This window comes from Podarcis melisellensis, assembly GCF_964234715.1.
Source record: "Podarcis melisellensis genome assembly, chromosome: 2".
In the NCBI taxonomy this organism is placed as follows: Eukaryota; Metazoa; Chordata; class Lepidosauria; order Squamata; family Lacertidae; genus Podarcis; species Podarcis melisellensis.
This window is the reverse complement of record NC_138529.1, coordinates 29,914,125-29,937,622: the sequence shown is the minus strand read 5'-3', so window position 1 is coordinate 29,937,622 and position 23,498 is coordinate 29,914,125. Positions and strand designations below refer to the sequence as shown.

The following is a 23,498-nucleotide window of genomic DNA, read 5'->3' as shown; positions in this document are numbered from 1 at the left end:
GGGCATACAGGGCTATGAAGGGGATAAAACCACTTATACACAGGGCACATAAGAACTCCTTTAAGGTAGGAGTTTTGCCAACAGGTGATGTAAGAAACGTCGATTTTACTCGCCTTTAGTGTGAAAATGCCCAAAGAATTGTGCATTGCTGAGGAAAGATGGGAACTAGGCGGAGAAAAGAGGAAACGGGAAAGCAATGGGGATGTTCCAATGTTACTCACTTGCATGAGGGATGATGTAGGGTTATAAAGATGGAGCTGGTGCCATTGAGAACACAACAACACAACACACACATCAATTTGGATGAAACCTACAGACATACTCCAACCCTCACCTGTAGCTGAAACTGGTCTAAGGTGGGCGCGACATGAGGCAGGTACTCCTCTGCGTGAGACTCCAGCTCTTCAGTGGTTAGAGCGTGGCCAAAAGTGAGGAAGCGCTGCATGAACTCATGGGGATCATCCATCCAGAGGTACGAATATTTCTCAAATGAATCTTCGTATTCTTCACCTTGTTTCATGGCATTGACCACAATGTTCCCAATCTCCTCTCGCATCTCCATCAACTCTCCCATGTCTTCTAGGTCAACCTGAAAGCACCAGGGAATCATTAATGGAGTCACGGAAACAAAAGAACAAGCCGAGTATACGGGCTTCCCGCTGGCATCTTGGCTGGAACATAGGATGCTGGACTAGGTAGATCTTTAGATCTTACGTTCACCAGATTCCAAATGAACAAAGTATCCATGCCCAAGAGATAACTTAACAACATTCACATATTCACACAAACATTGACTGACCAATGCTCCCTGTAGCATTTACAGGTGACCTGGAACTCCGAATAGTCAAAATCACACTCTGCAACCCAGCTGTACTTTCTAGGACTAAATTTGGTGGCTTGCCTAGAATCCTCGGATTCTGAAGTTTCCTTTTAATTTTCTTTTTCTTTTTAATTTATTGTGCCTACAACCTAAATGGAAATACATGGGTGACAACAGCAACCCTCCTGTCCTCAGGGTATGCAATCAGATTGCTTTATCGTTTTCTTTAGCGAGCATATGTAGAAAATATTTAACTATAGTCAAATGTGGAAACAGAGAGGGACCAAAGCATGCCTACCAATATGGCCGTTGCTTGCTTTCTGTCCACTGAGAATTGGTAATTATTTCACAGTAATTATGTGTCTCTTCTGGAACAAAATGCATTTATTTATTTGTTCTTTTATTTATATATCTCTTATTTGCCAAAATGGCTTCTACAGAACGGAAAGAACATTGAAAAATAGCTGCCTGGAAGTCAGATGCAAGCATGGCAAGAGTTTGGGGGCAGCTAAGAATTCTGGGTGTGTAGACAGAAACATATGTTCCTGTGTTTTATTTTCATTACAAGACACATTCGCAGGAATTCTCTTGTGAACAAAAATGATAAAATTGAGCATTACATGGGACCCGAAAGCAATGCTTACGAGTTCCTTATGAAGTATATGCTAGCCACTCATCCTACATACCATTACAAACCTTGGCCTGGTTTGAATGTCTCTTTAAACTGGGTGTTGTTAACCTAGCACCCACAGAAGTCTTCTCTAGCCTCCCTGTGCGGAGGCCCCAGACCAACCTTATAGCTGGACTTTCCTTTTGCCAGTCGTGGTATCAGCTTAGCTGTATCATAGATATCGTTCATCAGGTTTTCCACCAGTTCGAAAAAACCTTCCTCTGCTCCCACTTCCAGCGATGGACGATACCTCAATTCATCTTTATACAGCTCCATGCGCACTTCAAACAAAGGGGCTACAGCAGCCTGAAATGAACCGGTGCGTTCTTTATTAGTCAGTCTTCACTTTTGCGTTCAAGGTACTGTTTACTACTGCTCTGTCAGTTCTCTGCCTTTATGACCACAACCACTAGGCCTTTTTGTACACAATTACCATTCCCCACGGGTTTCCGGCTGACGAGATTTCCGGCTGACGTCACAATTTATGGCGCTAGCTCTCCACTGCCCTCCGAGGTTCAGGCAAGGGAAAGCCAGGATTTATGAGGTAAAATTCCTGGCTATGCTCCCCAGTTGCAGTTACTTTCCTGGCTTCAGCGTTGTTGTTTCCCATCTCTCGCACTGAGCCGGGGGCCTTCCAAGACTTCAGAAGCCAATCACAAGCAACCCAAGGGGCATGGCTTTGGAGTAGGCTCAGTTCCTTCAGGGCTACGTAAGCTCGCCATGTGGTGCAGAGGGCACTGCAGCCTTCTTTGGATTCCCCCTCCCCGTCCTTTTGTTCTAACAGTTAAATAAGCCACCTGTTTGGTGATAAACAGGCCTAGCCATGCAGGACCTTGCTATGGATTTACCCAGTGGTTGCATTCAGGACCAGGGAGGAATTTGCCTTGCAGACTAAGTGGGTTTGTCTGCAGTTTCTGTCCACCTCATAGAAATCACCGCAACTTTTGGGTAGATAAGGCATTGGGTTGGATACTTAAGTCAAGGAGAGAAGGGTGTGGGGGCCCCTCCATCCCGTGGCAATGGGTATCCCCTTGAGTCTGGAAGGGGTGCTTCTTGTCTAGATTAAGGTTACCAGATGTCCCCGTTTTCCCGGAGACAGTCCCCAGATTAACAGCTTTCACAGCATTCACATGCACATAGCAAACAATAAGTGTCCCCGGATTCATTGAAAAAAAAATCTGGTAATCTTAGTCTAGATGCCCAACTTGGGGGCTGAAGGGCTTTACTGCAGGTGATCAGATGGGGCCCTAGGGTGCTCAACCCTAGGGGTTGACAGTGGTCAACCCCTAATATCCATCAACAAGCAGGCAGGCTGGTTGATTTCAGAATACACACCCAATGCTTGCTTACATCTGTAATCAGTAAAAGTTGTGGACTTATTTGACACCAGCATTCACTACTAGCAAATAATATACAGGCATGCTCAGAAACCATAATGTCTCTGAATGGGAGTGGAGTTTGTCTAAAATTTATACAAACTTCCCTTCCAATATCTTTTGCGAATTTCCTACCTTCCACCACCAAATCCTCAGTTAAAAATTAGAAATATACATATACCAGAATAAGCAGGTCTTAGTAAGAAAAAATGCTTGCATGCACACACCCTGCTTAATTGATTCCTATTGCAAAACCTTAGTTCTTTTGCTCACAAAGCTTGAATTTACTTAGTTCTGAAATTAAGCAACCAGAAGGTGGTGACAAAGCTCTGGCATGTGGTACTGATATCCACTGATAAATTGGTGCTTCAGGAAATACCCTCCCACCCTGCAGAAAGCTCACCAACGTACATCAGCAGACATGTTGCTGAGCAGAAATTGCAGCGATTTGCGGATAAACTTAAAGTAGCCATCTAAAATCATGTCATCTATGAATTCCACATAATTAGACCACATTCTTGTTGTCTTGTCTGCCTTGAACAATTCTGCATTTTCCTGCAAACAGAAAAATCATTACTTGGGATACGCATTGTAATAGACAGGTGAGATTCCTTCTCCTGATGATCTATGCTTTAATGGTGATAAAAGCCTAATGTTGTCTCATAAAACATTTGGGTAACTCCCAGAATTACACCAATAATGTCAGAACTACCACCAGATGGAATGCTGATCTGGAATTCACTTGAGAGAAACTATCCTTAGGGTAGTCAAGATGTCAAATACATGATCAGATAATAATATTCACTGTTTCCTGTCATAAGTATGGACTTGCTTATGCAGAATAGTATACTGAAAGAAGTTTTGGGTACACCTGGATGCAAGTCTGTTCTTGAATTGGGGCTGTTTGTGCATGCACATTTTTTGCAGCATTGAAATTAAATTGTCTTTATCAAAATGCCAGTCTTCCTGTTGGAAACCACCCAGAGTGGCTGGGTCAACCCAGTCAGATGAATGGGGTACAAGTAATAAATTAATATTGTATTATTATTATTTTCCAATTTAATCTGGATTGTCGCTTACCACAGGACATCTGATAAGTAAAAACAACCTGCTATACGTCCAGTGTCACCAATGTTGGCACATTTCTTTGCCCGAGTGGTTTGCTTTGCGGGCGTGCTGCTGTTTTGGTGGGTGGCCGGTCTCTTATTACTTTACCCCTACACGTTTTCTTCTCACCTGAGCTTCAGCTGACCATTTTGTTTCTGGCAGCAGAGGGTGAGGGAGGAGCGACTGAGTGTTGGAGGGACCAGAAACAATAACAAAACCCACCCCCAATGCGTTATTCCACCAATATCAGTTCACCAGTGTGGACAGCAAATGGCAGAATAGCACCAAATGCCCATTGCTTAAAAAGTGAAAATATGTGAAAATTAACATGGCAATCACACACAAACACACACATGGGATTTGAATGACCATTTGTGATATAACGCCCACGTCTGGGAACAATCTCTGTAAAAAAAATAATTACCAGATATAAGCCCTACATAGAACTGTCTGCTGTTCTAACTCCTATGAAAACTCACTCTTTCTCACCTCAACCATAGCCTGGATCTTCTGCCCGGCATCTTTGATTGCACCATAGCGTTTGTGGATGTTTGTTTGTTTCCCATCCAGATCAAGGAGTGCTGTCTCCTTATTGTCTTTCCTTTCAAACAAAGGACTAGCTGACCATTCCTGTAAGAAGAACCAGATATATGGAACACGTCTTTTGACTGCAGCTTGAAAAAATAAGTCACCCGGCGAAAGGCAAAACTAAAAATTTATAAAGGAGAATCTTTTTCTCTTTTTAAAGTGCCTAGTAGAATTCAGTAGTTGTCACCTGCTACACACCTGCATAAGCTGCCCAATGTTCTCCACGTTTAATTTCGTTTTCTGAATTCTTGTCTCTAAATCATATAAGACATTTCGCATCTCCTGAATATAGTCCATAACATCTGGTCAGGTTATTATGGTGGGGAAAAAGACATAGTAATTAGCAGCTGACTCCTTTGCCTTTTGTATCTAACCTCCTTAATAATAATAATAATTTTATTATTTATACACCACCCATCTGGCTGGCTTACAGCATATATAAAACATAGAAAAACATCAAACATTGAAAACTTCCTGTTACAGGGCTGCCTTCAGATGTCTTCTAAAAGTTTTCTAATTCTTTATCTCCTTGACATCTGAAGGGAGGGCGTTCCACAGGGAGGGTGCCACTGCTGTGAAGGCCCTCTGCTTCTCACGGTTAGGGAACCAGCGGGAGAACCTCAGTGTCTGAGCTGAACGATGGAGGTGGAGATGCTCCTTTACGTATACTGAGCTGAGGTCTTTTAGGGCTTCAAAGGTCAGCACCAACACTTTGAATTGTGCTCAGAAACGTACTGGGAGCCTGTGAAGATCCTTTAGGACTAGTGTTATATAGTCCCAGCGGCCACTCCCAGTCACTAGTCTTGCTGCCGCATTCTGGATTAGTTGTAGTTTCTGAGTCACCTCCAAAGGTAGCCCTGCGTAGAGCAGATTGCAGTAGTCTAGGTGGGCAACAACAAAGCATGTACTACTCTGGTGAGACAGTGCGCAGGCAGGTAGGGTCTCAGCCAGCATACCAGATGGAGTTGGTAGGCAGCTGCCCTGGACACATCTTTACCATCTCCAAAAATGTTGGTTGACACCAACATCCTCCCATTCCACTGATGAAGACAGTAAAATCCTGAATGGGACCTCTCTGGATTACTGGTTCAAAGTACACAGTATGGGGAGAAGTGGGATGCTGTCTGACCACATCTCTGCACTGTTTCTCCTCAGTAATATATAGCTGAAGTGGAAATGTGTCTCTGCCCCCTGCAAGTAGCAGCTATTGAAGAAACGGAGCAGGAGGTGGTGATAAGTAAACCCAATGGCACATCTTTTTCTTGAACTGCACATTGCCGGGGAAACATTTATTTATTCACTTCTAAAATTTGTAGGCTGCCCTTCATCCCATCAAAGCAATCCCAGGGTGGTTTTCAACCTTATACAAAAGACAACAAATACATCAAAAGCAAATCAGCAATTACAATGACAAATTAATTAAACTAATTATTAACAACAGCATGAGAATACTAGAAGCAATGGGAGATCTTACTAATGTGCACCAAATGCCTGTGGTTAGTAAGATTTTTTTTTAATTGTTGGCAGAATTCCAACAAAAGTCTCTGCCTTCTGTACTTCCAAGAAAAAGGGCATTCCACTGTATTTGGGGAGGGGGTGTTGTTCTTCTCTCGCATTACTGTGCAGCAAGTCAGGAGAGCTTCCTGCCGCCTCAAATCACAAGGCCAAGGATGGATGGTATGGGAAAAGCTGCTTCAACTAACAGCTGTGTGACAGGCCAGGAAAGACTTTAAATACTAATACCAAAACCTTAAATTGGGCCCTGTAGCTTAGAGGCAGTCAGTGCAAATCCTGAAAGCATTTTGCACTAGCTGCAACCTCTGGACCATCTTCGAGGACAGCCCAGTATAGAGCACATTACAGTAGTCTAGCTGAGAGACGATAAGAATGTCAAGGCTGCCCTAATCCAGGAATGGCACGCTAGTCAAGAGCTGTTAACAGGCAGGCATTCCTCCCCCCTGAGACAACTTGTACCTGATGTGACACAGTGCTAGATCCAGCAGTGCCCCCAGGCTATAAACCACTTCCTTCAAGGCGGGTCGGTAGAACAAGCCTACATCCAATTCCCAGATGCAGGAGTTGTCCTCCAACAATATCTGGAGGCTCAGCGGTTCTCCACTCCTCCTTTAAGAGCTACTAGTTGGTGCCCATTTTGTGTGAAGGCAGATGGGCTTCAACTTGCAAACTTTGGTGCTGAGCACTTCAATCGTTTGATCAATGCAGTCAAAAAGGAAGGGCGGTGGGCTACAGTTTGTAACAAATCAATGACAAGAGTTTTGTACCTTCATTGCTCCAGTACAAGTTGGTCTCAGCTTTTCTCAGGCCAACGTCAATTTCTTGCAGCTCCCCCTTGACCAGTGGAAGTTCTACTGTCAAAATTGTCCTCTTGATCTAAAAGCAACCAGTTTATTGTAATGAGCAGAGCTCATCTTGCTGAAGCTCAAGATGCATAGTGCTGTCTTAGGTAACACACTTCTCATCTCAACCCCTTCCAGGGCCAGCACCAAGCATGGTCAGGCATCTGCCAAGAGCCTGCACCTCAGCAGAGGGCCCACTGATAACAGAGCCCTTGATCTCCTCTTCACCATTGCAAGTTGCTTGTTCACCAGCTTCTCCCTTTGGCCCAGACTGTGGTGATGAGAGGGAAAGGCAGTAAGCAGGTGGTACCAATGATGAGGAAGAGCAGCAGCAGCTGTCAGTGATAAGGAAGGCGAGGAAGTGGACTCACTGAGGGAGTAGAACCCAAGCAGGCTATCTAAGCACAGGCCCTCCAAAACCTGGAACTGGCACTGACTCCATCCTAGACACTTAGAGAGGTCTGGACCCCTGACAAGGAGCTTCTGCTGGGATCAATGGTGGGACATTAGGATTCGACTGAGCAGGAGATTTTGTAGCTGCGAATTGCTGAGCCTAAAAGGACACTAGTGGGTGATTTAGGCAAAGCAATAAACTAGCATAGCAAAAGAGAGAAAGTGACTTGTCTGTACTGTCTTGTTCTGCCTTATTCCTTTACGTAGAATGTACAGTGGTTTCCCATTGTGCTCAGACACTATTACTGGGCACAGCGGTTAAGAGTGATGGATTAGAACAGGGACCATGAAGATCACTGGGTCATCTTGGTCCAGTTACTACCTCTCAGCCTAATCAACTTCACAAGGTTGACACGAGGATTAAATAGGGGTTAGGGAGAATACAGTGGTACCCCACAAGACGAATGCCTCGGAAGATGAAAAACTCGCTAGACGAAGGAGTTTTTCTTTTTCTTAGCTGCTTCGCAAGACACATTTCCCTTTGGGCTTGCTTTGCAAAATGAAGCTTGCCCCGCAAGCTCCGGGGATAGCGGGGAAGCGCAGCGCGTCTTCCCCGCTGTCCCCGGACCTCTTTTGAAGCAAGGGGCGGCAACGGGGAGAAGCGATCTTCTCCCCGCCGCCCCTTGCTTTAAACAGGTCCGGGGACAGAGCGGAAGGCGCACACGCCTTCCCCTCTGTCCCCGGAGATTGTGGGGCAGGCAACGGGGAGAAGCAATCTTCTCCTCGCTGCCCCTTGCTTTAAAACAGGTCCCCGGACGGTCTCCATAGGAACGCATTGATTGATTTTCAATGCATTCCTATGGGAAACCGTGCTTCGCAAGACAAAAAACTCGCAAGAAGAAAAAACTTGCGGAACGAATTAATTTTGTTTTGCGAGGCACCACCGTAATGTATTCTACCATGAGCTCCTTGCAGAAAAATGCAGACTGCAAGCCAAAGGAAAAAATACACAGCCACTTTTTTATTCCATAGATAAGATAGATAGATAGATAGATAGATAGATTAGATAGATAGATAGATATACCTTGTTATACCAGCCAACTATGAGATCTAAGTTGTCCACAAACTTCCGAAATGTTTCATTCTGAGAAAAGAGGCTTCCAGCACTGTCCGGAATTTCCTTCTGCTGCTGAAAGTTCAGGTACTTGACTTCACGAAGAACAGCTACGAGCTACACAATAATATAGCAGTGAGAAATGAATGCCCTTCTATAAATGGAAACACCCCCCCCCCCGATCTAATGGCATGGTCTTCCGCTCTCTGAATGAAGACCAGGCACTTGGAAGAGAAAGGGAACTGAGTGTGGTTCCACACCAGGCATTTACTGTGGAACTGCTACGCTCACTTGCTTTTTACAGAACATCCACATGACACCACCACTCAATCACTACCATTCTTTTTCAAAAAACCAAACCAAACCTGGGGTTCTCCTGTCTTTTCTCAGAATACAGAAAGAACGGAAGAGTGGTGCAATCTTCACAAGTGGATATGCCTTTCGTGCTCCTCTTCATGCCTTTTTAAAAGGGTGGGATTTTGACTAGCACCATTCAAGGAAAGTAGACTTACTGGGAAAGTGGAAACTATTCACGGTTCAGTGCGCCTCCATTATAACATTTGGGGTGGGCACTATTTTATGACCTTCTTGTTGTTTTTTTGGAAGTACAAGAATGTAACAGCATATAGCCTCACCGTAGTAATGTAGCGTTATACCACTATAGCACTATAGTGCAAGAATAAATTTTCTAACACAAAGCAGCCAGAAATCACATGCTAGCATGCTCTTCCTATTCACACACCTCTTTGCTGAAATTCACACTAATAAGATTAGTCTCTGGATCTCTATGGATCAGTGGCTGCTCTAGGTTGAACTGGCAGTCTCTGTCAACCCGGCCGATCCAATCTGCATAAATTTTCTCACGGTAACCTTGCAGCAAACGTATCATTTCATCATACTTTGCATATATCAGCTTGGCCTCAGAACTGAACATAACCCTGCAGAAAGGAGAAAGCTCAGTTTCATAATGGCAGTGGAATTTAATTGATACTGTAAACGAAGCTGCCTTATAGCTTTTAATATTCCTTCAGGAAATAGCATGTGGGTAATGCGAGTTATAAACGATTTGCTACTCACGGATGATCGATGGCTCGCAAGTCTTTCCTTGGGAGCTGCAATCTTTCCTGGAGTTCCAAAGCCCACTTCAGTTGCCCGGCAACAGGGGGCATGTTTTTGCTAAGGGGAGGCACACCATCACCTGCTGCAGTGGCAGCTATTTGGGCATCATATAAAATCTTTGCATTGTCCAGCTCAACGTTGAACATTTCCAGAAGGGTAGCATAGTGCGGTGCTACGTCTGCCTTTATTAATGGTCGATCCAAAAGGGATGCAAACATATGGATTTGCTAGAGAACAAAAATAACAAAGAAGGTCCCAGTTTTTAAAAATGATATGTTCTCCGAGTGTTCATTTGTAAATCCATTCTGAATTATGCTAAGCAAGTGGACCTGCAATAACATTTTGCAGTAAGAACTTTCTTCCTAAGAGGCGTGTTCCTGTTTAGGGTTCTAGCCAGACAACCATATTCTCCTCCAAAATGTTTTATTCCATTTCCCTCCCTAGGTTTTCTGGTTTTCTTTTCCATCTGACACTCAACATGCCATGGGCCACTGAGTATACTCAATCTGCCTTGTGCCTTTTTTTTTTTTGCAGGTATTTAATTCTGTAAATCTTGGGGTTCCCCCCAAGACATGCTAAATGCTTCCCAAGTTGTTCTATCCTGTGGATACCCATCACCCAGGTGTGCTATTAGAAGGAGTGATCCACATTGACTCACACCCCCCGTTCTAGTAAAAGCAACTTTAAACCAAATCAAATAGATGACATCAGCTTCCGTTCTCCCTGGTCAGCTCTACCACAACCTTTACGTGTTATAGCAATTAATTTAATATCGGCAAATGGCCACAATCACTCTGTTGCATTGGTGACTGACTGCCTTTGTATGCACTGCTGTCCGGACTGGAGACTAAACTTGATATACAGTGGATTTTTGGGTTGCGAACGTGATCCATGCGGGATGCACGGATCAATAAATCATAATGAAAGCAGACATTATACACAACTCATTAAACACAATTATTAAAAAGAGTAGAAAATGAGGAGAGTGCTCAGAAAGCGGCAGTGAAAGCTTTCGTTGTTGTTTAAATGCGTTCATGTTAGTTCACCTACGCTCAAAGCTTGCTACTGGGACAGTTTCAAGATGTCACTATTGGCAAATCGGGACCAGCTTACCTACAAGATTGCCTTGCCTCACATGTGCCTGCTTGACCACTTTGATCAGCAGAACTGGCACTACTAGAGGTGCCATATAATACCTGTTCTGCATTTGTAAGAACTCAGTTGTTTAGTGTGACAGGCAGTACCTGCCCTTTGGAACTCCCTGCCTTTTAAGATCAAGCAGATCCCATTAACAGTTAGCCGTGGGATAGAAAACTGAACAGGCAAGAATGGTCACCGGCTTACCATCTTCCTTGCTATGGTGAGATGTAGTCTGTTCCTACTTAAATCATTGTCATCATTTCTAAATCTGCATCTATACATACACATGAGTGTGTGCAAACTTGGTACAAAGCTGTATTCTCTTTCCCCCCTCTCATTTGGCGGTTATAAATGGCACTCAAAGAAGTAGAAAGGAGGTGGGTTGACACTGAGAGAGACCCCACACAATCCTGCTGTTTACTACACTAGGAGATGTTTGCTTGAAAATTTAATGCTAATCTTCAATGGGCTCAGATCTGAAAAAGCAAAGTATTTTCTTCCTTGCATGGGATGGACCTTCCATGGCAGCAAGGGACAAAACTGGCTTCTTTATCTGCAGGTAAAATTACTGATTGCTCCACTGCAGATAAAGCTATCTGGGTTTAGGTTAAACACAGGAATGTATGTACCTTGACAGCAGATTCAAAACTGGAGCAGTCAACAAATCCTTGATAGAAAATGGTGGACAGCCGTCGATCCAAATCCTGAATTTTGATCTGGAAGTCTGCAAAGTCTTCATCAAATTGCTTTCAATTATAATAACAACAATCAACAACAACAAAAAATGAGTTAGAACAATCATGTACCATATCTGTTGACTTTTAAAAGTTAATTAAACCAAAGTAGAAAATAAGCTAGGCCAACTACCTTGAAGAGAATACATTTGTTGCTATAGTAATTAGAGCACATTGGGATTTTGTCCCTTACAGTAAGCAAATAATTTAAGCCATCTACATATGAATAAATTTCCCATATTGAAATTACTAACCTCATCTGACGGATCTAAAGGATCATATTTGCACTCAACAAAGACCTTAACATATTCGAGAACCTCCTCATAAATTTGAACCACCAGCCTCCCTAAGATATTGCCTCTCACACCTCCCAATTCAATTTTCTCCAGTTTGAGAAATTCAATTGACGTCATGTATAGTTCCTAAAAAAAATAAACAAATGAACAACAGTTATCTACTGCCTCCTTCTTTTGAATACACTTTAAATGACTTGGTTTTGCTGTTAATCAGCTCTCTTTACATTCCTTAAACAGGAAATGCTTTTTTACAAGTGGCTTCAACACTGATTATTTTAAAAAATAACAAGGGTCACTAAAATTTACTTTGTCCAATGTTATCACTTTTAAATATACAGCTTTCTGAAAACAAAAATATGGTCTGTGATTTTAAATATGATTACACACATGCACACACATTTTTGGGGTCTGGGCAACTTTTAGCTATGGTTGTTTCTTATTTTAGATAATTTAATTCTCACCTCTATTGTCTTCAGTCTGTGAAAAAATGAATTCATTCTAGTGAAAACTAGCGTAGAAGGGAACTCCCAGTACTGGGGTTCTTTGTCCTGCAAACAGAAATAAGAGAGTGTGACCAACTCTATACAGTATAGGAAGCAGCTGCCTTTAGCTGCAACTCTAAGGCCCCATTTGCACTATATATATTTAAATTGGTATCCTACAGTAGTATTATCTGTCCAAGGATGTGTAGGTCACAGAAGCTGAATAAGAAATAGTTTTGTTAAAGGACAATGAACAACACATCTCCCCCCCTTAAGCTACTTTCTCACTCTGCTTTCAACCCTGCTTCCTGCTTAGGCCTAGCCTCCTAAACAAGATATGGGAGGTGCCCTTAAAGGTATATTCAAGTACCACTTGAAACTGCCATGCTTTCTCCCACAGGATCCTGGGAACTGTAGTTTATTAAGGATGCTGAGAGCTGTTAAAGGTAAAGGGACCCTTGACCATTAGGTCCAGCCTACCATCAAGGCATTAAAGTGTGAATGACTTCTCTGATGCTGGTGAGCAAGCTGTCATTGCGGCTGTTATGTACTGAAGTTCTCACCCTGGGCCAGCATGGGGATACTGTAGATAGTTCAGGTCCACATATGCAAATGAGGGATTGAAAGTGACATTCAGTGATTGGATAGTTACAGAAAATGGTTACTGTTGCGTTCTGGTGGAGCTCTATATAAGCAGGCTGGCTGAACCCTTCAGTTCAGTTCTGTTCCAGGTTACAAATAAAGAGCTGCTTTGGAGAAATCGCTGCGTCGTCTGCTATGTCTACCCACAACTTAACAATATGGATATGTATGTAGTTTTGTTATAAATTTATATCTGTAAAATCAAATAAAAACATTTTTAAAAAATAAATAAAATAGTTTCCCACATTATTAAATGGAATAACTTATACGGGATGTGCTGCACTGTGAAGTTCTGAGTAATGCTTTCTCTGAGAACCAAAGTCCACTGGTATCAGTAACCCACCTTAAAAAACTTGGGCATCATATCTGTGCAGCAAACGTCGTAAGTCTTGTAGAGTTTCTCTATCACGGAGATACCCAGCTTGATCCCTCCTAGCACCTCTTCAATTTCACCTTGTAAGCCCTTGAGCACTTCCTCGGGACTCAGAAAATTACGTGTCTAAATAGAAAGCAGTGTAGTCAAAGATGACGCTTAGGTGAACAGGGCACATTAAAGCAAACTGGAAGTGGAATCCTGCAACAGTTTGGCAGTGCAAGGCAGTACATTGATGAATCAGTCCCTTCAGGTAGTTGTTATATTGCTCATAAATTATCAGCACAAAGTGTGCATGTTACAGCAGGAAATAATGGCTTTCATTGATGTTGTGATTTAGGCTCCTCCACTGCCTCCTTATGCACATGCAAAGTGATTGGTCAAACTGTCTGCAAATCTCATCCAAATGGGAGGACAATCAATGGTTGGGACTCTGTGACAACAATACCATTGACCACCCATACTCCTGACTTTCCGCAGCACACCTAAGCATGTGTACCATTCATTTTTCCTTTGACTGTTGAAACACAAATGTGGGCAATCCTGAGCTCACAACTGGAATTGACCAACTTCCTACTTGTTTCAGTGGATCAGGTATGAACCACAAGACAGAAGCAAGAAGGGCAAGTCCTCCCAGTGCAACAATTTCTGCTGAAATTTTGCACTCGCTTTTGGCTCTCAACCAAACCTGCCCAGGCCCTGTTTCGTTTTCTATTCCCCACCCCGCCTTCCAGTTAACCAATTTCAGCATCTGCAAAATAAATGTGGCTGAAACTATATTTAATGGCTGCAGTCACCAATACCAAATGGAAATTAGAAGAAACGAAGAAAAGAATATGGGAAAGGGGGGAACCCGCCCCCAATCAAGAACTTTATTTTCACAGAACAGTACCAATTCAATGAAGAGGTTACAGATCTCCTGCAATACGACAATGATCCGGGATGGAATGTTGTAGTATTCAGAATTGGCCCAGATCAAGCATACGGTGTACATGACATTGCTTATGAATGGAGGAAGCTGTGTGGACATATAAAAAAATAGAGAAAGTAAAGGTTTCAAGCAACTAAATTCCACATGCTTAAGGTAAGGTGGTTTATTTTTAACTTGAGCTGTATGCAAATGGCCTCTAAAAATTCTCCACCCTATTTCTGGACGGACAAATTTACTGAATTTCTCCAAAGGGAGGATAAATTCTTCAGCAAGTGCATCACTTATTTACCCCAAGGAAAGGCAGAGAATCAACCCATGAGGCAGAGTGCATGCCTGAAACTCAGGAATTCCTGCAGGGATACGGATTCCTGTGAGTAGCTGGGTATTCTTCATCTCTGTTTAAAATATTGGTGGGTAGGTGGGAAACTTGTAGGCAGTGGTGGAGCTTCATGCTCCGGCACCAGGGTGCGGCGAGCAGGCGGGGGCAGGGCTGGCGTGTTGTGGGGGCATGGTGCCCAGCGCGGGCAGGGGGGCAGCCACGATGGCACCCTACTGGGATTGCGCTGACGGGGGCGGTGCACTCACCCCCCGCACTCCTCTTCCTCTGCCACTGCTTGTAGGAACATCACAACATCCATGGAACTCTAGTTACCAATCTCAGACTTCTGAACGTTGGCTCTTGTTCCTGGACCAAACTTATTGTTGCTACTTCTTGTAAGAGCACTTGGACTTGATTCTGCACTTTCCTAGCTACTAAGGACTGATTAGGCTACCCTTAGATTGCATTATTAAATGTTCATTTCTTAACTTCTTTACTTGCAGGTAAGTACAACTCTGATTGGTTGGGAGGAAGCCAGGACAGAAGCTCCCATTTCCTCTTCACAGAGGAGTTTGTAGGCCATTGAAAACAGCCTTTTTGGGAACTTTTTTGATAATGATGGACTTCTTGGAGAACATTCACCATAGTGCTACATATAATATAACCCTCAGTAAAGCATCGTGGAAGACAGACGAAATGTATACACCAAGCCTGCCCAAACTGTTGCCCTCCAGATATTTTTATACACCATTGTAGCAGTAAAAATGGCTAGCAATTCATTTTTTAAGAGGGTCTTAGCAGTGATGAATAAGCAAGGTGGCCTATTTTAATTCTCAAATGTTATTTCCTCCCTTTAATATATATACCTGATGATATTCAGCTTGTTCCACTTCTTCCAATACAACTTTCAGTGGCTGCAAGTACAAGTTAATATCATCAGCTTCCTTCAGTCCTGTATAAAACAAAAATGACAGAGTAGGTAAATTAAGGAGGGGCTTGAAAGCCATTTGTTACATATGACCCAAAACAACTTGCTGGCGGTCATTCATTTTAAGAAAGGAGGTAGGTAGTACCTGCAGAGACGTCCTTGAAAACATTCCTGAGTGCTGGCCAGTAACAGCTCTTTGCCCTCTCCAAAATATCAGCTATCTTTTTCACCTGAGGGGCATACAGCTGGGACAAACAAAAACACAAAACCCCCAACTTTAGCAACTTGTTTTCATGACCATATGGTGGTTTGCAGCCAGGTCTCATGAAGTGCCCATAAACTCCCACCTACCTGTTCATTTATGCACTGCAGGTTAACCTGCCGGCTGTACCAGAAATCAAATTCCACTCTGGGCAATGGGTTCAAGCCATCCAGAAGAGGCTGTGCTGAGTCTTTGCTCAGGATATCTCGTATCTGATGAGACCAGTCAATGATGATGGTTTCAATGGAGTGTAACAGTGTGCTGTCCACAGCTCTAGGAAGACTGAAAGAACCCACAAAGGACAGTATGGTGAAAACAGTTTTAACTTCTGATCCAGAAAGAACTTGCATTGCAGAAAGATCTAGACATATGGTCTAGGCTGAAACTTTCCTTGTTAGGCCGAATTGCTGTTATCAAGATGAATGTATTGCCAAGAATGTTGTTTTTATTTCAGACGTTGCAGATTCTAGACAAAATGGACTGTTTCAAGAGGTGGCAGAAAGACATATCTAAATTTGTCTGGCAGGGCAAAAAGCCCAGAATAAAATTTAAGATCTTAACTGATGTAAAAGATAGAGGGGGCTTTGCCCTGCCAGACTTAAGACTTTATTATGAATCAGCAGCCTTTTGCTGGTTGAAGCAATGGCTACTTCTTGAAGACACAGACATTCTTGATCTGGAAGGATATGACAATAGTTTTGGTTGGCATGCATATCTGTGGTATGACAAGGTAAAGGTGTATAAAAGTTTTAAGAACCATATTGTCAGGAAAGCATTGTACAATGTTTGGAATAGATATAAGGATTTATTGGAAAGTAAAACCCCTAGGTGGTTGTCACCAATGGAAGCGAAAGCAGTGAAAAAAATTAACATGGACTCTAATTGGCCTAAGTATTGTGAAATTTTAGAATATGATGGCGAAAGACTGAAGCTACAAAGTTTTGAGAAGCTAAAGCATAAAGTTCGAGACTGGTTACACTACCGTCAGATAAATGAGATGTTTAAGCAGGACAGGAAACTTGGTTTTCAGAAGGAGAGGTCAAAGTTAGAAACAGAATTGTTAGAATCCAATACTAAAAACTTATCTAAAATGTATAATTTGCTGCTGAAATGGAATACACAGGATGAAACAGTGAAATCAGCTATGATTAAATGGGCACAGGATATTGGTCATGACATTATGTTTGACGACTGGGAACAGTTATGGACCACCGGTGTTAAATTTACGGCATGTAATGCCCTGAAAGAGAATATAATGAAAATGATCTATAGGTGGTACATGACCCCAGTCAAACTTGCAAAGATTTACCATTTGCCCAATAACAAATGTTGGAAATGTAATGAGGCTGAAGGTACCTTTTACCATCTTTGGTGGACCTGCCCAAAGATTAAGGCCTACTGGGAAATGATCTATAATGAAATTAAGAAAGTCCTTAAGTGGACATTTGTAAAGAAACCGGAGGCTTTTCTCTTGGGCATGGTCGGCCAATTGGTATCAAAGAAGGATAAGACATTCTTTATGTATGCAACCACAGCAGCAAGAATCCTGTTGGCAAAGTATTGGAAGATGCAAGAATTACCTACTCTGGAAGAATGGCAATCGAAGGTGATGGAATATATGGGACTGGCAGAGATGACCGGCAGAATCCGTGACCAGAGGAAAGAGACAGTGGAAGAGGACTGGGGGAAATTTAAAACATATCTAAAAAATTACTGTAAAATTGTGGACTGATAAGATGTTAAGGGGTAGGAAACAAAGAACTACAGCTGTAAACCTTAAACTTTAAGGAAATTCAAAAGGGACTTAACTAAAGACTGATTGATGAGTTGCTCGAAAAAATGGTAAAACAAGGATGTGGCGAAGGGAAGGCATGGGGAAGTCAATTTTTGTTGTTTGTTTTTGATGTTTGTGTTTGTCTTGTATTGTCATTAATATGTGTAAAAACTAATAAAAAAAATATTAAAAAAAAAAAGAACTTGCATTGCAGTTATTAACCTCTTTGGGGTCACAGGCCCCTTTGAAAATCTGAGGAAATCTATGGAATCCCTTCCAATGCACATAAAGATATACACAATTTTGCAGACTATTTATTTTATTGTTTGGGGTTTTTTGCACTTGGTTCACAGACCCCTTAAAAGTGGACCTCCTAGGTGCCATGGGCCACAAGTTAAGAACCTCTGAACTAAAAGTTAATAAAGGGAGCTCCATTCAGTTACTAGCCAACCCGGCTATAATATAAAACTCAGTAAATTGTTCCAGGATCTCTTTAGCTGCAGGAGCACTGCCTAGTGGTCCTTGGATTCCCTCCTGGGTGCCTGTGCCTTTACAACCAGGAACATTTGTATTTCCCTTTGTTTGGGCCATCGCTCTTCCTTGGTGGTGGGTATCTCTGAGGATCACAGCAAGGAGGCATGCCAAATACATACATGCAAGTAATTGCCCCTTAGGGATGAGAGTAGCCTTTTAAAAAATAAATAAATGAAAATAATGGGGTCTGCATATGCTGCACATACACAGTGTACAAGACAACAAGAAGTATAGACATTGGCAGACATTATTTTAGGGCACCCACGTGTCAAACATATCCACTGAACTCTCCAAGGTATCTATGTGGTCTGGCAAAGGAAGCAGTGTTTTCCCTTTGATCTTTCCTCCCATCACAAACATCTCATTCTTCAGTCTGTGGGCTGCCCGTATAACATCATCAGCCACCACTTGAGGCCATCCAGCAAGGTTTTCGTGCTTCATAAATAAGGAATAGACCACCTAGAGGGAAATAATTGCTCTGTTTCAAACATTACTGATCACAGGACTATATCAAATTAGTTTTAATAAAATCTAAAACTTTTCTGGAAAAGTCCAGCCTCTTTTTTTAAAACATCCCAGTAGCTGGAACTTCTTTTTGGAAGTCATGGTCCTATGATTCTGACAGCCACCACACCACCGCAATGCCATCGTAACATCAGTATTGCATTACACTGGTGCAATGGTAATGCACCACTTCAATGTATTGCCTTTCACCAGTGCAGGAACATGGCAGTGAGCCTAACCCTGCCCAGCTGGTATAACTTGAGGACAGAATTGCATTGTGAGGCTTTGTCAGGCAGCCCAGCATACAGAAGCTGTGAAAAGGGCAAATCCTACACTAGGGATATTTAGGAAAGGGATCCAAAACAAAACTGCCAATATTGCAATGCCTTTCTACAAATCTGTGGTGTGACCACATTTGGAATACTGGGTGAAGTTATGTTTGCCACATCTCAACGGCGATATTGTTGAACTAAAGAAAGTGCAACAAACTCCATACCCGTGTACTGTCCCTTTTAAAGTTTTCGTTGAGTTGGCTGCTTTGTAAATATCAAGTTTTACAAAGATGGGCAAACCCTCACCGCCACAGTCCCAAAACATTGCAGTGCTCAAACATGCTCAGGAATCACTCTTTGATAGTAGGTTGTGGCAAGTCTGGGACCATGTGAAGCTGGAGGCAGGGCAAACCTGGAGGCAGTGACCACATTAGTGCTGTTTGCTGCAATTCTGTGTTTGTGTCTTTGTCTTGCGTCATCGTATGTTCCTGTGCTGCTCTTTGGGTTACTCACATTCAGTTCCCTGCATCTCCAGTAAAAGCAATCCCAGGCAGCAGGTGATGTGATGTCTGCCTGGACAGCTGCTGCCAGTCAGAACAGGCATTGCTGTGGCTAGGTGGGAAACAGTTCTTAGCTGGTGTAACACAGCTTCCTATATAGCTTAACATGTGCAAAGAAAAGCAAGGGGTTGGGTTTGAGCATTTACAAAGAGGATAATAAACTTGCCAGTGACTATGTTAATCATGTCATCTGTCCCAAAGCGCTGGAAAATATTAGTGCCTCTGGATCCTGAGTTACACTCTGCTATACCAACAAGAAGCAGAACCATAATTAGAGAGAACATTAGGGATTTAGTGCAGACTGAACCAGTTGTTCATACAAGTCCAGGAAAGGCTCTGGCACAGACATACCCTAAATGTTTTTTAATGCACAATTTGAATATGGTGAATTTAATCATCAACCCAGTATAGCCAGGGCAATGTGGCAATGCAATTTTTACACTCGGGGCATTCCCTGATGATCAGGAGCTGGTAGGCTTTATTTATTTATTACACTTCAAGCCTGCTGTTCCTCAAAGAAACATCAGAGGAGGAATTCCACCCTCACAACAACTGTGTGAGGTAAATGTTTAAAATTTACATTATTGGAGTTGTAGGTGATATGATAGGGATCTCTCACTTCCAGACCCAAAGCCTGACTGGCTCTGTCCAACATTGGAAAAGGATAGATCCATCACATCACAGCAGTTTCATCTGCAACTTCATGAAAGATTGAGAATCTTGTTGTAACCAAAATAAGGAGCTGTATTAACTATGTATCCCATTCTCTGCCTCATGTCATTGTGTGGTTCTCTTATGACTACGCCCTCATATGCTTGTTTATAAAGAGATATCATTCAGTGAACTGCTAAAAGAAACTGGATGCCCACCTCTTCCACGACAGCCATCATCTGCTCTACAGGGGAGGGGCTGAGATCTCCAACAAGGAGTAAATCCAGAAAGTTCTCTTTGTTAACATTTTCACGCCTCTTTTTCACAAAATAAATTCCTTTATTCTTCAGTGTTGCTGGGAAGCCAAGACAAGGAACTAGTTGTCCAGTGGGATTGAGGGTGATCACCAGTGCTGTCACATCATGCTTCTCATAGAACTCATTGAGCATGGAGTGGACTTCCTCACTGGTTGCAAACTTGGTCCATTTGTCAGGCTTAACATGGAGAAAGAGGGTGCAGTAATTCTCTATGAAGTCCAGTCGTTTGTCAGTCGCCATCTTGATTCCTCAGTTGCAAACCACTTGAAAGGAAAAAAACTGACCAGGTAACCAACTGGAAAGTCTTTCTTTCCTGTCTTGAGAAGAAAACATCCTTGTCAACACGTTTCAGAATACCTATCCAACCTGTTGGGAACCATGCTAAGCTTTCTAGCTTCCCCATACATATCTGCACTATGGAATTCATTGCAAGTGAATGGGGGCAGGGAAGGATTATTTGGGTTTAATTGCAGATGACAGCTTAATTATAGGGCATGTAAAAGCTCTTTGCATCTGATGCATCTGTGTATAATCAACAAAGGTCAGGCAGGAGCTGGATCACATCCGTAGCCCTCATCATCTAACGCCCCTCACCTTGTGATCCAAACCTCCATATATTTGAATATGGGGAGCCAGTAGGCATGGTCCCACCCACTGCCTGTCCATGTGTTGATTATACGGAGATATTTTGCATGTACAGGGCTAAAGTCTTCATCCTATATGACCATAGCAGTGCCATGCATGTGATGGGAAACATGATTTTAACATTGCTTATGTTCTTGGGGTTCTTAAAATTACAAATAGCAGCCAGAGGCGATCCCCCCCCCAATCCCAATAAGAACCATATATGGAAGAGGGGGCTACTTTTCTCCTGTGCTGTTGCCCCAATTAAACCCTGCCCCTAAAGCTGATATTCGGTTGGGAGAGAAGGTTCCATTGGTGCCAGTGGAACTTCCCTTCTGTGCCAAACAGTAGCTTTTGGGGGGCGAGGGAGGGCTCATTGAGACCCCTGTGCAGAGGGAAAGGGTTACATTTCCCTTTCTTTAAACACTGCAGTCCTGACCCTAATCACCCATCCCTTTGCAAATACTGTTTGCCATTAAAATCCTCACACATACACACAATATTAAATCACATACTACGTAAATGTCATATATTGTTTAGCTTTCGGCAGGTGCAGAGTCTGTACTCTTGCCAGTTTGTTAGTGATGTAGATCATATTTTGGAGCACCTAGAAAGGAAGACAATATGCTGACAGGCAGAGATGGTAGACAGGATAGTGTTGAAGATTCTTTCTAAAAAGTACACGTCAGACGAAAACGTAGAGTGAGAGCTTGCACTTAACTTTTTTGCCCCACTGTTTCCAATCACAAGTTCGCAGTTAAAAGCTCTGTGCCCAAGTACCCCCTCTTTCTTTCTTTCTTTCTTTCTTTCTTTCTTTCTTTCTTTCTTTCTTTCTTTCTTTCTTTCTTTCTTTCTTTCTTTTGCTCTGGAGCTTCCCTCAGGAAGTCCCCTCTTTATCGCCCAATCAGAGTAAATGTCAACTGAGGTTTTCTGTGAGTTGCCATTTGCTCCAATTGAGTTTTAAGGAGTGGGTTTTCACTAGGAAAGGTCCAAAGAAAAAGAAAAGACTCATTTCCTGGTCCAGCAAAGAAGTACAGTGGTACCTCAGATTAAGTACTTAATTCGTCCGCACTTACCCTGAAACTGTTCTTAACCTGAAGCACCCACTTTAGCTAATGGGGCCTCCGCCACACCCCTGGAGTACGATTTCTGTTCTCATCCTGAAGCAAAGTTCTTAACCCAAGGTAATATTTCTGGGTTAGCGGAGTCTGTAACCTGAAGCGTATGTAACCCGAGGTACCACTGTAGGCACAGCCAAGGGCTTGGGCATTTTTAACCCTCCCCTTTGAACCTTAGACCCACTCTTCCCCCACTGCATCACAACCTGATTTTAAAATTCCTTTACAGTTTAAGATATGTACACACAATATATTTCCCCTGCAGGTGGCAAGGCAGCTGCAGGAGGGGATTTTAGTGGGGAAATGGCCTGCAGGGAAATGGTTAAGCTCCTGTTTGTTTGAGGCCATAGTTTTGAGTTCCTCCCTTGTAGCTTTATAAATCATTGAATGTGTCAACATGAATAGAAGTTATTAATATTGCAGTTGTTGTATAAGGGATTATTATTATGACCGGACTATAACTGAAATTAATAAGATTCTGGAACATAGAAATAAAGGAAAATCATCAAACTATCAAATCTAGCACACAGTGGGGAGGCACTTTATCTAAATCATATAATTCGGTATTTGAACTATTGTATTAATAATTGCATTATAAATTGGTATTGTTATAAGGAGGCTATTATTGGACTGTAATAGAAAACGAATAAAAAAATTATTGTAAAAAATAAAAGATACCTTTTCTCTGACCAAAGTGTATGCTTTGACCAAACAGGTTTGGTGGCATCCAACTGAAAGTCACTCAACCGTCGAGGAACAATGACTCCCACAAGATTCTTGTGACATCAGCCCTCAACTGCCACACACTGGTAGAACCTGCTTCCATTAAGGTGTCAAAATAGAAAGTTATGATGCTTGTATGACTACCTTGTTGTGTTGCGTTTTGTACTCACCAAGGCACATCAGGTTTTAGTCATGAGATGGAAGTGAATCTCCAACTGTCCTTCTCTTGCTCGTGTTAGTTTCAAAACACTGTCTTAGGATGCTATGTCACCTTATCCCTCGCATTTGTGAAATGTGTCCTAAAAGTAATTCGCCCACAAACTGGTATTACATCATTGACAAATAAAGTGCTTCTTAGGTTGGATAAAGAAATAAAGTGTTGCTTAGCTTGGATTGAAATGTTTTGATGCATTTTTCATAAAGTAAGTGTCAGCATCAGGCTATGGAGACCTGTGTAAGAGTATGCATAGCAGATACAGTGGTACCTCGGGTTAAGTACTTAATTTGTCCTGGAGGTCCGTTCTTAACCTGAAACTGTTCTTAACCTGAAGCACCACTTTAGCTAATGGGGCCTCCTGCTGCTGCCACGCCCCCGGAGCACGATTTCTGTTCTCATCCTGAAGCAAAGTTCTTAACCCAAGGTACTATTTCTGGGTTAGCAGAGTCTGTAACCTGAAGCGTATGTAACCTGAAGCGTATATAACCCAAGGTACCACTGTATAGCACTGCTCACTTCCTGCCTTTCCGTATCTACAGGTGCCTCAGTTTAG

General features: G+C 42.5%; 1 protein-coding gene across 1 annotated transcript in view; it reads right to left on the bottom strand.

Annotated features, from left to right (window-relative positions):
* Positions 1–20,521, bottom strand: part of DNAH17 (dynein axonemal heavy chain 17) — a 94,693-nt gene extending 74,172 nt beyond the window's left edge. Inside the window, exons 1-19 of the mRNA XM_081899464.1 lie at positions 20,165–20,521; positions 18,225–18,418; positions 15,741–15,933; positions 15,535–15,634; positions 15,328–15,413; positions 14,104–14,229; positions 13,182–13,337; positions 12,176–12,262; positions 11,673–11,840; positions 11,314–11,430; positions 9,503–9,771; positions 9,168–9,363; positions 8,396–8,542; positions 6,844–6,952; positions 4,760–4,863; positions 4,463–4,603; positions 3,278–3,421; positions 1,614–1,796; positions 335–589 (exon numbers count right to left, since the gene is read on the bottom strand). Coding sequence (XP_081755590.1) covers positions 335–589; positions 1,614–1,796; positions 3,278–3,421; positions 4,463–4,603; positions 4,760–4,863; positions 6,844–6,952; positions 8,396–8,542; positions 9,168–9,363; positions 9,503–9,771; positions 11,314–11,430; positions 11,673–11,840; positions 12,176–12,262; positions 13,182–13,337; positions 14,104–14,229; positions 15,328–15,413; positions 15,535–15,634; positions 15,741–15,933; positions 18,225–18,418; positions 20,165–20,503 — 3,114 coding nt within the window. The 5' untranslated portion in view covers positions 20,504–20,521. The remainder of the gene's footprint in view (positions 1–334; positions 590–1,613; positions 1,797–3,277; positions 3,422–4,462; positions 4,604–4,759; positions 4,864–6,843; positions 6,953–8,395; positions 8,543–9,167; positions 9,364–9,502; positions 9,772–11,313; positions 11,431–11,672; positions 11,841–12,175; positions 12,263–13,181; positions 13,338–14,103; positions 14,230–15,327; positions 15,414–15,534; positions 15,635–15,740; positions 15,934–18,224; positions 18,419–20,164) is intronic.
* Positions 20,522–23,498: the final 2,977 nt, after the last annotated feature.